Raw genomic sequence first — 14,370 nt, 5'->3', positions numbered from 1 at the left:
TTTGCACGTCTGTGAATGTGTTGTAAATGTGTGATGGGGGAGTTAAGGCACAATGGAAGTAGACACACAGTGAGCGACATATGTAGACCCCATCCCACCCCCACCTATCCGTTCTTAAGCAGATGACACATGACACACACATTATATATATATATATATATATATATATATATATATATATATATATATATATATAGTCATTTGCAAAGCCAGAAACAGAGTGTGTATGGAGAGATTTTATCTGTTTGTAACAAAGTTGAAGAGCATTTCAGTAGTTTCTTCCATTCAGTCCACTGGTTCTGATCTACGGTAACAAGATCTGATAGTGGAACAAAATCTATTTTGCTTTCAAAGTTAGCAAACATGTAAAAAATTATTACTATTTTGTAAAATAATTTTTTTTGCAGGGGGGGGGGGTAAAATGCTAGTTTATTTTTCTATTTTACATTCAGAAATGTAAACACATATAGCATGCTCTTATAAAACAGGAAGTCAAGTAATCAGTTTACAGTAGCAATGATATGTAGCGTCATTAAACGTGGTGGAGCTTTTTAATTCAGCCAAACCGGTTGGGTCTGGTTTGATATGCTGTGCAGTGTTAAGTTGATATGAACAATAAGTTGAGCTCTTGCAGTTGCACCGATCCACCAGTTGGAGTCCAGCTGACGCCGTCATTCAACGAAGGGGGAAGACAAAGGCGGACGCACAACACCGGCGGCGGGCGGAAGGAGAACGTTTCTGTTGCGAGTTTGTCAGGAGATGCACATGGAGTCTCTGCACCGACGGGCATAAAAAGTTAAACGCTGCGTGGATGGATTTATTTATTAAACATCACCGAATTAAACCCAGTTTAACGCGGGTTCTGGTATGTATTGCTTTGAATAATTGAAGAGAAAAACGTGCATGCGGCTAAGCTAACAAAGCTAGTTGGTTAGCAACGTGCTATCCTTCAAAATTGCATGTTATCCGTTAAACCTGTAGAGTTTAATTAAACTCTACAGCATTAAGAGTCAAAACAAGCTTAAAAAGTCATGTAATTTTGTAGTGTACCAGTCTCGTGTGCTGCTATATAGTTAAAGTCATGAACAGGTGGAAAAGTGTAGTGGCCCTTATTTTCCACTCTGTATCCTACAAACAAGTAACACTTAAGGTAGTAAGGAATTATTAATTCAATAAGTCGTCTTGTTATTATTTCCAGCTGCTGCATTAATTCAAACTGCTTTTCTTGTAGTCTGAACACTGAGTTAAACAAATAGAGTAGTTGTTCCAGGTATAAAGAGGGTTATGTTGATGTGCTCAGACACTAAATGATTCTGAAAATGGAAGCTGCTTAGTTTTTGTCGTATTTATAATTTATAACTTGACGATATTGCCTTTCCTGTAGAATCATGGCATAGGCCGCTTACAGATGCTGTCTGAATTCAGAACAGTTTTATGGTCGCAGAAGATCCTCATGGTTCATTCAGGTGCACTTTGTACACGATCTATTTTAAAATAACCAACACATTACGTCGGTGTGCATGCGATGTTATTTAACACTTTAAAAGTAATATTCAGTACCTTGTCAATTTTAACGTTATTTGACTGTTTGATATGATTTTAATTGATAATAGCAGAAGTTTCTACAACTTTCCTAAATAATAGTGATGCTTTTATATTCTAATTGACACATTATAATACTGTGGCCTCCTAGAATAGTATTTTTTATTATTATTTTTAAACAGACAAATTATGTTAAGCTGACTGTCCAGTACCATGGACAGCAGGAAACTGGATTTGTAGTGTTTTTCATGAACCACCAGTGGACACAAATTGTATGTCCACTCATTTACTCTTAGATTTTTTTTTTTAACCTTTTTACAAACTTTGGAGTCAATATTATGACAGAACTCTATTAGAATAAAATCAGCAGATCAGGTAACATCTTCTCTATAGACTCTGGAGCCTGGTGAGTTACAATTAAGAAGACGTAAAGGTGCAAAAACAAAAAGTAAGACAGGCTTCCCTAAAAATGGAGGGACAATGAGGAAAAGTGTTATTCAATGCAAGAAAGTTGATGTTAAGCCAGCATGAGCATTCTGGTCAGAATTGGCCATTCCAAAAAAACCCAATATAAAACAAATCATTAAAACAACCTGGACATAGACATGTATGTTGTTTATAAAGTGTTAAATAACCTGTATCCTGCCTCAAGCATTAAGGGCTGGAAAAAGAAACCACCACCCTCCTGAACCTCTGCAAGTATTAATCAGGTCTAGAAAATTGAATTATGGATGAATAAATAATACCTGTTATTTGATTGCACTTTATTGTCATTGTACTAAACAAAACTATTAGTGCTACTGTATAAAAGGTGTGTAACAAACTCATTATATGCCCTAAACAATGCACACACTCTCATTAGTAAATGATAGATAACATGCAGCACAATCTCTCTAAAATATTTGTAGCCAAGCCATCTACTAATAATGGCACAATAATTTGAGAATGGATAGAACATTCAAGAACCAAGGTTAGTTAATTATAGAAAAATAGTCTTACCAATTTGGAGTTTTTTCAATGGAGATACTCGTGTACTTGTTAATTTGATTGCACCATGCAGATAACAAATGTGTAGAGCAGAGGTGCCCAAAGTCGGTCCTGGAGGGCCGGCATCCTGCGTGTTTTAGTTCCCTCTGGTTTAACACACCTGTATCAAATGATGGCTCATTAGAAGGTCTAAGAAGAACATTGACATGCTGAAAAGATTATTACCACCAGGAAGAGAACTAAAACATGCAGGATGCTGGCCCTCAAGGACTGACTTTGGGCAGCCCTGGTGTAGAGGTTCAACATTTTTGAAACATGTCTTAGCAAACATCAGCCCAACACCAGTATGAAGGTATATCAAGATTTTTAAATGTTTATAAAACATGCTTTATTTTGTTCTTTTGCTCATACTGTTGCTGAGGTTTAAAACTGTTTCAATCAGATGCCATAGTGATCTGAGTTTTTACTGTGTAGCTAGAGATTAAAGTAATACATGACTGCCCCTTTCTTATCTTTAGGTGCAGTTGGTTATATTAAAGCACCACTTCACAACAAATGTCATCTCTAGTTTTGTTTTACAGAAACAGCCTCGTATTCATTCATTTTATTCAAGGAAAGGCAGCCATCTGCATTAAGTCACACATTTTACAGCAATCACTTTTCCTGAATAAACTTGTGACTAGTTGACTGCATTGTGTTGTTAACTTTGCAGCAATCCCTTTTGCTAAACAAGCAGCTATAGCCCAGACTCAGGCGTTTGGAGGAGACAGATTAGATGCACACACACAAAATGTAGATGCACTGACTCTGGAGTACTAAATGAAAAAGCTAATCAAGTGTAGCTTCTTCAGTGGCTTCATGTAGGAGAGAGATGCATCTAAACACAGACACTATGCTGCAGCTGCAAAAAAATCTGTGCAATAATGGAAAAACAGACCCAGGCGCAGCAATAGCTCCTTCAGTTCCTTTATGTACGAGATGAGGTCAAAAAGACGGGACCAACTATTCAAGAAATAGAAAAAGCTTCTTTTTGCCTTTTATCTTTCTAACCTAACCTCCTTTCCCATGCATTTTCATAACTTTTTAACCTGTGCTCTGTGCTTATTTGTATCCTCCCCCTCAGCTCCTCTGACCATGAGCCAGGCTGCAGTGACATGGTGATATGCTCTGAGCGGCAACGGGCAGCCGTGGAACCAAGGAGCGATAGCTGTTTGCCAATGACTGGCGAAGGCATTGGTTTGGAGGCTTTGGCCTCACCGCAGGCGGGGTATTTGGGAAAAGTCAGTGGAACTCAGTTTCCTCTCATTGTTGTCACTTGCGCAAAGCTGAATTGTATTTGAGAGAGACACTGTGACTGGACAGTACCAATCCAAATTAATTGAAGAAACAATGAATGAAAAATAAAATTAAGCATAACTGGAAATCTGATGGTAAAAGGCGAAAGTATTGTTTGTCTGAAATATGTGGCTAATGTCTCACTTTCTCTTTTCTTTTTTTACTTTTCTGTTCTTACATACATGAACTATTGCTATCTATTCAAACTTTCAAAGTGTAAACCAAAAAATAAAACAATTTCCCACCTTTCAATCTACTTAACCTGACATCTTTGCTTACCTGTGAGATTGTGAATGTTTGATTTTTGTTTTGTAGGTTCAGGAAAGAGCTGCTTCACTGAAGGACTGTCCTTGGTGTAACTCCAAAGGGTTGACCTTTGCCCTACGCTCCTACCGGATCGATCTCCAGGAATCCATAACCCTCTGCACAAACGCACAGGTAAATTTCAGTACTGTTTACACACAAACACATCTACTAAGACATGCATGTTGGCATTCTGGTAAACATGGGTAAGAAGCCTTAAAATGAAAATAATCTGTTACTGCAGTAATGTAACCTGACATTGAAAAATCAAGACTTTTGTAGAAAAAAAAAGAAATGTTAGGAAATAATTTTAACAAAATTATATCTTTAACCAATCCTCTTACATAATATTTTATTTGGTAATTTATTTACTTTATATTGAGAGTTTCTAGGAACTTCCAATTAGTAAAACCTGACTATATTTCCCAGAGGTTCAAATATGTTGTGACACAGAGACCTATTTTATTTTTGCCACCAGTCACAAGACTGGATATTTATCTTGTCACCACGCTCAATGAGCAAGGGTAGTAATTGAGCCAAAAATAACTCCAAAGCTCACTGCTAGAGTTGTGGCGAAGAGTAAAAGAGGGCATGAAAATTGAAAATCAGACCAAGGACAAGTTGATCCTGCATGAAATTCCAAATATGCTGCATCTATTTGGAAAAGTGAGTATTCAGCTATGTTTTAGCTGGTTCTGCCTCAGCAAGTAAACAGAGCAAATTCAGCTCATGCTCCAAAAAATGTAAAGAGAGATTTATTTATTTTTTTCAAACTTTGTATGGACCTACATATGTTTTTGCTAAAGTTGAAGAGCTGTGCTTGGTTTGTAGGGAAAAAAAAGAATGTTTATGAGGAATATAAACATATTTAAATTATTAGATTTAGTTAGAAGACTTTGCTCTTCTATCTGGTTGCTAAGGTATCCCACTTGTGTTGTGTTTTATCTTTTCCATTTAGGAAGCATGACATTGCTAAATATGTGTGCAGATTATAATTTATTTATTGTTTGGCTTGTGGAATTAAACTTTTAATTAGCTGATGAACAGCCGGTGTGAGTCTAAATGCTTTTCATTATTTGCATAATCTGTTGCTCCTGTTTCTTCTTGTTTCATTTTCATTCTCATATTATTACCAGAACAACATATGAATACTTGTCATTTCTTTGCTAGTCTCACAGTTCTGGTCAGGTGTGTATGTTGGGACAAGAGCATCAATATTTCCAAATTAAGATTTCTTTTCTTAGTGTGAAACTATTTTACTGCAATAGCACATTCATTTTTAGATTTTTCTGATCTTTACAATAAATTCCATCCAATCTGTCCATGTTTGTGTAGTACATACAGTATGTTTGTTTTCCTGACTGTAGTTAATAAAGGTGTATATATTCCCATATAGTGTCTTTTCCCACTGGTTACTCGGCCCCTGGAGGATGTTTTGGCTAGCCTGGATCCTGTGGAGCCTTCGGTTGGGAACAAAAGGAAAAACTCCTTGGCTGTGGAAGACGTGATTGAATCTCCGCTCAAATGGCAGCGACTAAGCGAACATGGCGATCGCCGACCACAGAGTGTTTCTTGCGTGCCTGTCAGCTCTCTAGAGAATTGCTCTTTAAACTCTGTGACAAATGGCCACAGTGGAAGCCCAAACACTGGAAGTGAAATGGTGAATGGATACCACAAGGAAAGTCCAGATGTCAAGACAGCGGACTGGGACGATAAAGATGTTCAGGACAGAGATGATCCTGCTCCCCCTGCATGCTCCAGTTCTGTTGGATCGTCTTCAGACGTTTTGTTGGCTAGTAATGAAGCCGAGCCCCCTTCTCTCTCTCCGCACCTTGTCTACCCAGATGCAGCAAAGCAGAACAATGTTCCAGCATCAAACACATGCAGCAGATCCAATTCCAGTCAGGCCATTTATCCAGATAATATCAAAACCCCATCGCCTCTATGCAATGAGCCGACAATGAAGGAATCCCTCGTGGCGGACGTCTTCCCATGTCGAGACGTTAACGGTTTCCGTTCAGAGAGTCGAGATTCGTTGGACAAATTTGTCTCTGTTCCAAAACAGTTTCTGTGGAGAAACAGCAACAACCTCTGCTGGCTGGACTCTCTGCTGGCTGTGTTGGTAAACTGTAAGAGCTTGAGAAAACTTCGACCTGAACATCAGCCTCAGCGCTCGTCTGTGTGGCGGCTGCTGAGAAAACATGAAGGCATCTGTGCTGCAGTCCAGGAACATCAGCAAACTGACAAAGGTAATTTTATTTAATGCATATACAGCATGGAAGTGTGAGAATTACACATAAGTTATGTGGCAGCTGCTGAGAAAACATGAAGGCATCTGTGCTGCAGTCCAGGAACATCAGCAAACTGACGAAGGTAATTTTATTTAATGCATATACAGCATGGAAGTGTGAGAATTACACATAAGTTATGTTTTTAATATGTTTTCGACATAGATGTTAAAACTCTCACCATGTCCTGACAGATATTCTGTGAAAAACTGTCATTTGCCTCTTTGTGGTCCTACTGACATCTGCAGAAAAAACATAGCAGGTTGTTTCTGATTGGCCAGGAACAACCAATCAGAGCCAGAAGGAGGGTCACAGCGCTGTCAGTCACATGCTGCTCACCAGGGTTATAACAGTTGTGTGTTTTTCATTATAGTTAAGTTTTATTTTGTTGTGACTTTCTGTTTGATATACTGTAGTTAGATTTAATTAGTTTTTAGTGTGTTTTCTAGTTTTTATTAGTTAAATATTGTAGTTTAGTTTTTCTTCGTTACGGTAGTTTAACTTTTTTATGCTTCAGTTAATTTTTACGCACAGAATTCACAAAGGTCATAGTATTGTGGTTATGTATGCATCGATTGGGTAATTAATACTCTACAGAAGATACCATTTCAAAAAGTTTATTCAATTATTGTTATACAACTAAATGACTCTGGTGTCACCATTTTGTGGATTAGCATAAGTGCTGCCAGGAGGATTATGGAGTGCCGTAATTTGCCAATACCTGACGTAAACTGCTTGTGTGGGGGGGATTAATAAATAGATTCTTAAATGCAAAAATGAAATATTACATTTATAATTTCACTATGTTTTAGTTTTAAAAACACATGATGTAGTACCAATTAGTCATAGTTTTTCCCTATTAATTATCACTTATTTTTCTCAGTTAACATAAATGTTTTTTCAGTTTCAGTTTTCATTACTTAATTAATTGTAATTAACAATAACCATGGGAACCAGCAAAGGAGCTTGATTCCCCCCGAGATTATCTGTCTCATGTTATACTGTCGGAATATAGTGAAAGTTTTAATAAATGTGTAAAAAATGCATTTGTTACCAACTGTGGCCTTAATAGTATGTCGCTTGTTGCGTAATTTAAGGATTGTTTTTGAAGATTGCTGTTTTTGTTGGACCTTCATTTAAAGAACTGAAACACAAAAGTGACGGTTCATTTTATTGCTTAGATTGCATCTTCCTTCTTTGGGAGATGTTCCAGTTGTTCAGAGTGTGTTATTAAAACCATAATGCAGGACCTGACTGTGTTTGTTTTGACTGATTTTTGTTTCTGGTTAGATGGTGTTCCCCGGGTGCCGAGTCACGTGCTGCAAAACGCCCATGTTGACCTGCAGAATCTCAGAATGTCTGTTTTCAAGCTACTGCAACCCAAACTGCACTGCAAACTGGGTAAGACCATGTTAGATTTCTCCATTGGTATTGTGTTATTGTTTTTCCCTAAGCTTTAATTTTCTGCCTGATGTCTTTAGATGTTGCTTCAGTATTTCCACATAATCTTCTTTCTTCATGAATTTCTGAAGTGCACCAGTTACGCCTACAGCGGAACAGTCCCACAGCATGATGCTGCCATCTATTTGCTTTACAATTGAGATAGTGTTTCCAGACGTACAAGAGGGACGATGGTCATTATGGCCAAACAGTTTGACTTTAGTTTAATCAGATCACAGAGCATGTCTCCAGCATGTCTCCAGAAATGAAGGTCTTGGTCCCTGTGTGCATAAAGGGGGGTTTTTTTCTTGTTGAGTGGCCTTTCAGTCTGTCTGGGGTCGTTCTGGGGTCAATCTGCACATTTCAGACCAAAACTTGTTCATCTCTGGGTAGCAGAACTTGTCTTCTCCCTGAGTGGTATGATTGGAAATCCCCATCATGTCTATACTTGCATATAATAAAACAGATAAACGCTACACATTTAAGAATCTGGAGAATGAACCAGACTTAAACAGCTATTATGATCCACATTTTAAGATGTCGTAACAGCTTAAGCCAGATGTTTTTTTCTACTTCAGTCGAGCTTCTTTGACAGTTAAAACCAGTCATCATAAGTCATTGTATCAATGTAAAAGGCTGAATTTGAGCTTTTAAAGCAGTTATTATGAAACATGACACATCTTGCCCTGTTTGAGGGTGGAAGCATTTTTTTTCTTGAATACTCAAAGTAAAGGAAAAGAAAAACATGCTGATACAGACAGAAGAGGTTCAGGAGAGGCTTTGTATTTGGCTTTAAGATATTGAGGCTGTTGACATTTGTTTGTTTAAACGTATTCAGAAATGGTGTGCAGCTACAGTTTAAATTAGATCTTAGACATGCAATCTTTCTCTGAGCTATGTGTGTGTTTGTGTGTTTCAGGTCAGAGGGAAACTCCTGTTTTTGCCATGCCTCTTCTGCTCAAGTTGGACTCCTGGGTGGAGCGTCTCTTCCAAGCAACTTTTCTCTGGGAGTTTAAGTGCAGTGCATGCAAAGCTATCACGAAAGAAAGGTGGGTGATGGTTTGTTATGTGCAATAAATCAAACAGAAGCCTTAAAGGGAAACATCCTTAAGCTTAAAACTCTTAGATCTAATTCATTTTTTAAAATCTAAAACCATATTAAATTAGAATTTTAATTTATCCTTCTAAAGTATTAATGTTTTGTGTAATTTTGAGAACTTGGAATAATTTCCCTCACAGTTCTCATTGCACGTTATATGTTATAACGAATGTTGGTACTAAGTTGGATTGTGGCTGATAAATATTAGACATTTTTCTGCTTGAAAGTCCTTCAGTTTAACATATTAATTTACTGATTTTTGTTTCAATAAATTAAAGGATTATTCTATTTGTTTTATCTATTTTTGTTTTCCTCTTCAGGGTTGAAAAAGCTCTCCCAACTTTCACAAATATTGTGCCTGATTGGACTCCTCTCAATGCAGCTCATTTAGCTCCTTGTAATGCATGCTGCAAGAAGAACGAGAGGAGGACGATGTTACTGGAGAGGTAAAGCTCCATATTTATCTATACATGCAGGGCCCCCCCCTGCCCTGCATGTTTTAGGTGTTTCTCTTCTGCCAAACGCCTGGATTGGGCTGAAACGATTAATATTATTGAAATAATTGTCAACTAATTTAGTAACTGATTAATTAACCAGAGTATACAATCTCAAACAAATGGCCATATACTAAAAAAACATATTCACAGCAGTACTTAACCCAAAACTGGCTTAAGTATATATATATATAGACAGTTCAAATTCACTAAAGGAATGCTATGTTTTGCATTATTGTAAAATGTTTATCTTCCTTTTAACACAATAAATTGATATGCTTATTTATTTGCATGTTTCTATGTATTTCTAATATGGTACAAGACTGCTTAAGTAGTTAAATGAAAAATGTATAGAATGTGCCAATTTATTTTATCCGATTGTCAGAATAAACAAACTGATTGTTAAAGTCATTGTTAGTTGCAGCCCTGCACTTATCAAACGTGTCTAAGGGTCAGTAGCAGCTGAAGTAAGTTCAACAAAGTGCCTGGCTTGATACAATTCAACATAAAGGTCATAGATAACATCATCACCATCCCCACATCATGATGCTGCCATTATCTGTTTTAACTGTGGTAATGGAGTTTTCAGTGCTGAATACAAATTCATATTTTATAAACATTTCTAAAAAAAAATTAATGGACACCTACCAGGTTTTGTTTTTTAGTAACTTGATTCAGTCTCAGACTTGTTTTTCCTCGTGTCTTTTTGCAGTGTACCTCCAGTGTTTGCACTGCACTTCGTGGAGGGGCTTCCTCACAACAACATCAGGAACTACGCCTTCAGCTTCAAGGGGAAACGCTACTCAGTGACTGCTGTTATCCAGTACAGCCAACAACTGAAGCACTTCATCACCTGGATTTACAATGAAGATGGTAGGTGTTAAGGATTAGTGGTTGTCTAGAAATCTGAAGGTTGCGAGTCAGATTCCAACTCACATTTGTGAATCTTATATTGTCTTTGTATTTCTACATACATCTAGTTGTCCATCTATCAATCAATCTCTCATGTTGTTTATCCATTTACCCTTTAATTCATCCCATCATTCATCTATTTTGTCAGTCATTGATCTATCTCCTGTTGATTCATTCATTCATTACCCCATCTGGCCATTGGTCCTCGTATTCATTGATTTTGTTTTTGTCTTTAAATTCAGTTCTTTTGCGCTCTAGATTTCTGTTGTGGATGTAGGATTTTAAATGCAGCATCTTAAGGGAGGCTGTTCTCGCTGTGCGCTTCCTGTCAGCTGGTTGAAAGAAACCTAAAAATATCCTCCAAATTCAACTGTTTGTAATTACTTGGTGTTGCAAAAAAAAGAAGAAAAAAACCCCCCTGATCGCTCTTATTACACAAACACTATTTTACAGTGAAGGTTGGCGAGCTTCAAGTAGCTGACTGCAGGTCGACTACCCACCCAACTAATTTAAATGCTATTTGTCGGCTTATTATGCTCCCAGATACTCCATAAAGAGCAGAACAAGGAACTGGTATAAAAGTGTGTGCAATAACAAAGGTTTAATTTAATCTTTTGTTCAGTTTTGTGGATCTTTTTTCACACTTTTTGCATAATTCTGTATCAGTTTAATACATTATCAACCACATTTCTTTTGTTATTTTAGTCGTTCTCATTTCTGGTCCCCAGGCCCCTCTGCCCTACATGTTTTAGGTGTTTCTCTTCTACCACACACCTGGATTGAATCTGTAGTTAATTAAGAGCCTTCTGCAGTACTTGATGGCTGCAGAAGAGGTCATGCAACCATTTGGATCAGCTGTTCTGGAATAGAGACACATCTAAAACATGCAGAGCAGGGGGGCCAGAAGGACTGAAATTGAGAAGCACTGCGTTAATTTAACCTGACCCATGTCTAATTGTCATGTTTATTCCTTCAGGATCATGGCTGGAGTATGATGATTTAAAAAATGCTTGTGAGACCCACCAGCACTTGCAGATCCCCACTCAGGAAATCCATGTTGTCTTCTGGGAGGAGGAAGAGGAGACGCAGCCGTCCTTCTGCTCTCTGTCCAAGGTGCTGCTAGAACCTCCTTCAGCTGACATTGAAGCGGTTCCCAGTTTGAAAGACTTGAGCACAGAAGAACTACCAACCCAGACTCCAGATCAGTCTTTTCTTACCTCTCACAACGACACCGATATTGTCTGCGCTCTGTCAGGAGACTGCAGCACCTCAGCTGATGTCAACACATCGATAGGTGACTCCACCCTGCTTGACACCTTTGAGGGCCTTACACATGATGATTTAATCACACTCACCCTGGTGGAGTTTCAGCCTGATTCGGTTCAGTCTGAGATGCGCCCTGTAAAGGAAACCCAACAAGCAGAAGACCCAAGTAGTCCTGTGATTACTGAAAACGTAGTTTCTTCTTTATCCGACAGCTCCGTCCCTGCAGCAGGGGGCAACTTGTGTCACAACACTGATGCTCAGTCTGCTCCCAGCAGCAGCCCATGTGACTCAGAGTTGTCGGACAACTTGGTGAGTGATCCCACGTTTGTGCCCAATGCAAAAAAACGACGAAGTAGAACACCTAACCTTAGGAAAACCGTCCGCAGGCAGAAAGGTAAAAAAGATCCTCCGCCTGAGCCCTCTGAGACACCCAAACCTTTGGTTTGCCCTGCTCAAAGTAACACAGCTGCTGTTACAGAGCAGACATCCACTGTGTCTTCTATTAACAACTCCCCTCCGCTCTTGACTCAGAAAGATCGCTGGTCTTACATACTAAGCAGACACCCTGTTAATCAATCTCATAAAAACATTTCACATCCTCCTCCCACACAAAATGGCGTAATATCTGAAGTGAAGCAATCTCATCCTGTTCACTCCACTCCCAAACCGGTGAAGAAGCCCCCGATTCCTGCGAGAGTCCCCAGACCTCCACTCAGTACAGAAGAACGTACGGGTCTCCCACCAAAAGCTGCAGAGATGTACGGTGGTTTTGGTGCAAAGAATCCCAACCCGGTCATTCCTCTTCCATCCTCGTTACCTCCAGCTATCTCGTCTAACCACCCAGCCCCTGTCACATGGACGCCTAGTACGTCTCCTCGGCTCACTGAAATATCTTCATTTAAAACACCGGGAAGCTCAAAGGTTTCTTCAGGTCTGGGTGACACTGAAACCCTCAGATACAAACTCTTGAAGAAGCTTAAAGCTAAAAAAAAGAAGCTGGCAAAACTGAACCAACTGCTGGGAACTGGAGGAGGGGCCCACCTCAGACCGGACAGCACCGACCTCAACTCTCCAAGCACCGTGAGCTCCAGCACCTACGACGGCTCCGCCTGCTCTGACCTGTTGTCCCCGGCAACGACAGCCAGCAACCTTTCCCCGGACAGCACTGGCTTCCTGGAGATGCTGGTTAGCGGGCAGGACGGGGCGAACCAACTGGACTGTGTGGTTAGCGGTGCCGGAGCTGTGACTCCAACTAACTATCGAACAACTCAGCATGAAGATCACAACTTCCTGGAGGAGTTTGAGTTTTTCTCTGATTTCTTAAGCTGACCGACACAGATCGAGGACGTTGGTGCACTTTAGATTTTTACTTTTCGTTACCCTGAAGGCTACAAGCACAGTTAACTGTAAAATCATATGAAATGACTTTGTAAGCTGCCTCGCCTGTTTCTTCATTTACATAGGAGTCCTTATGTTTGTGTACGACTACAATTTTACAGCAAATAAACTTGATCATGATTTTTTTTTTTACCCTTTTCAAACATTGCACTTTGTTTTTCTTGTGTACTGTATGCAAAAAGATCACACAGAAGCCTGGTTAAAGGTTGAAACATTTTTATAATTTGTTTTTTTTACAAGTGACTTGAAGCTGAGAGGTTTTTAATGTCATTAAAATAATTTAAACTTCTTGTTCATTTGTTAATTATCAACCTTTGGCCAGCTGTTAATGTAATAAAGTATTTATACTGCTTTTGATTTAAGTTGCATTTACTTCATAATTCAGTATACATATAGTGTTCACAAACGAGTTAAACATTCAGAAGTCTTGCTATGTATTGCAAATTTTTTGCTCAGGTCCCTCTTGAAAATGAGATCTAGATCTCAACGGGGTTTACCTGATTAAATAAAGGAATATATATGGTAAGAGTGTCGTGAAGCATTGCCACTTTTGCTTTGGGACTGAGTAAGTCGGTATGAAAGCTGCAGAATAAAGCACACAGCAAAACGTCAAGTTCCCATACCGGGAGTCGAACCCGGGCCGCCTGGGTGAAAACCAGGAATCCTAACCGCTAGACCATATGGGACTCAGTTGAGCACAAGGCATCGTCAAAGGGAAAATATTCATATTATCCGGGTTCCGATTTCATTTTTTTTGACTTCGTGTCCTCAGTGTAGTGCTTTGAATGCGACAGGTCAGTAATAGATCGCAGGTTTTCGCTTTTTAAATTTCATTTCGGTCCGGGCTTCTTTGTCAGTCTTATCCAGACACTTCATGCGGTGGGATTTATAATAGGTATTCATTCAAGAAGAGTTTGCTATTGTGTATAAAACTTAAATTCATGTTGAAAAATGAACATGAACAATTAACATTGCCTTCTGTTAATTATACAGAAGGCAATGTCAAGGCTGTTTTAAAACAGAAAGAACAAAGGAAGCAGTTTTTCCACATGCAGGCGCTGTTTGACTAAAATTAAAGCTAAGTCATCTGACTCACGCAGCTCACTTCCTCATTGCTTTTGTATAAATTACATTTCCATTTGTAGTCAATATAACATTCAGAAATGTAATAGATCCACGATTCAAATTATTCTGGCAACCCACAATAAAAACCACTGCAACCACGCTGCCTTGAAAAGTCAACTAATTCGTTAATGGAATCCACTTTTGATTTAATCTCAGTATGAATCCAGCTATTCTTTTAAAG

General features: G+C 38.8%; 1 protein-coding gene and 1 non-coding gene across 3 annotated transcripts; one reads left to right on the top strand and one right to left on the bottom strand.

Moving 5' to 3' along the window:
* Nucleotides 1–652: 652 nt before the first annotated feature.
* On the top strand, nt 653–13,421 carry uspl1 (ubiquitin specific peptidase like 1). 2 transcript variants are annotated; one of them, XM_028030417.1, is made up of 9 exons: nt 674–865; nt 3,653–3,809; nt 4,180–4,302; nt 5,564–6,416; nt 7,746–7,856; nt 8,815–8,944; nt 9,315–9,440; nt 10,201–10,361; nt 11,377–13,421. In XM_028030417.1, exons 2-9 carry the CDS (start codon nt 3,684–3,686, stop codon nt 12,993–12,995), a joined length of 3,249 nt encoding a protein of 1,082 aa, XP_027886218.1. In that variant the 5' UTR covers nt 674–865; nt 3,653–3,683; the 3' UTR covers nt 12,996–13,421. The 2 variants fall into 2 exon arrangements, with proteins under 2 accessions (XP_027886219.1, XP_027886218.1); XM_028030418.1 differs by lacking the exon at nt 3,653–3,809 and having other exon boundaries at nt 653–865.
* A 257-nt stretch (nt 13,422–13,678) lies between these two features.
* Nucleotides 13,679–13,750, bottom strand: trnae-uuc (transfer RNA glutamic acid (anticodon UUC)). The gene has a single exon. It is a non-coding gene; the product is annotated as a tRNA-Glu (tRNA).
* Between the last annotated feature and the right edge of the window lie 620 nt (nt 13,751–14,370).

The sequence above is a fragment of the Xiphophorus couchianus genome, chromosome 11 (genome assembly GCF_001444195.1).
Source record: "Xiphophorus couchianus chromosome 11, X_couchianus-1.0, whole genome shotgun sequence".
In the NCBI taxonomy this organism is placed as follows: domain Eukaryota; kingdom Metazoa; phylum Chordata; class Actinopteri; order Cyprinodontiformes; family Poeciliidae; genus Xiphophorus; species Xiphophorus couchianus.
This window is presented reverse-complemented; position numbering and strand designations above follow the sequence as displayed.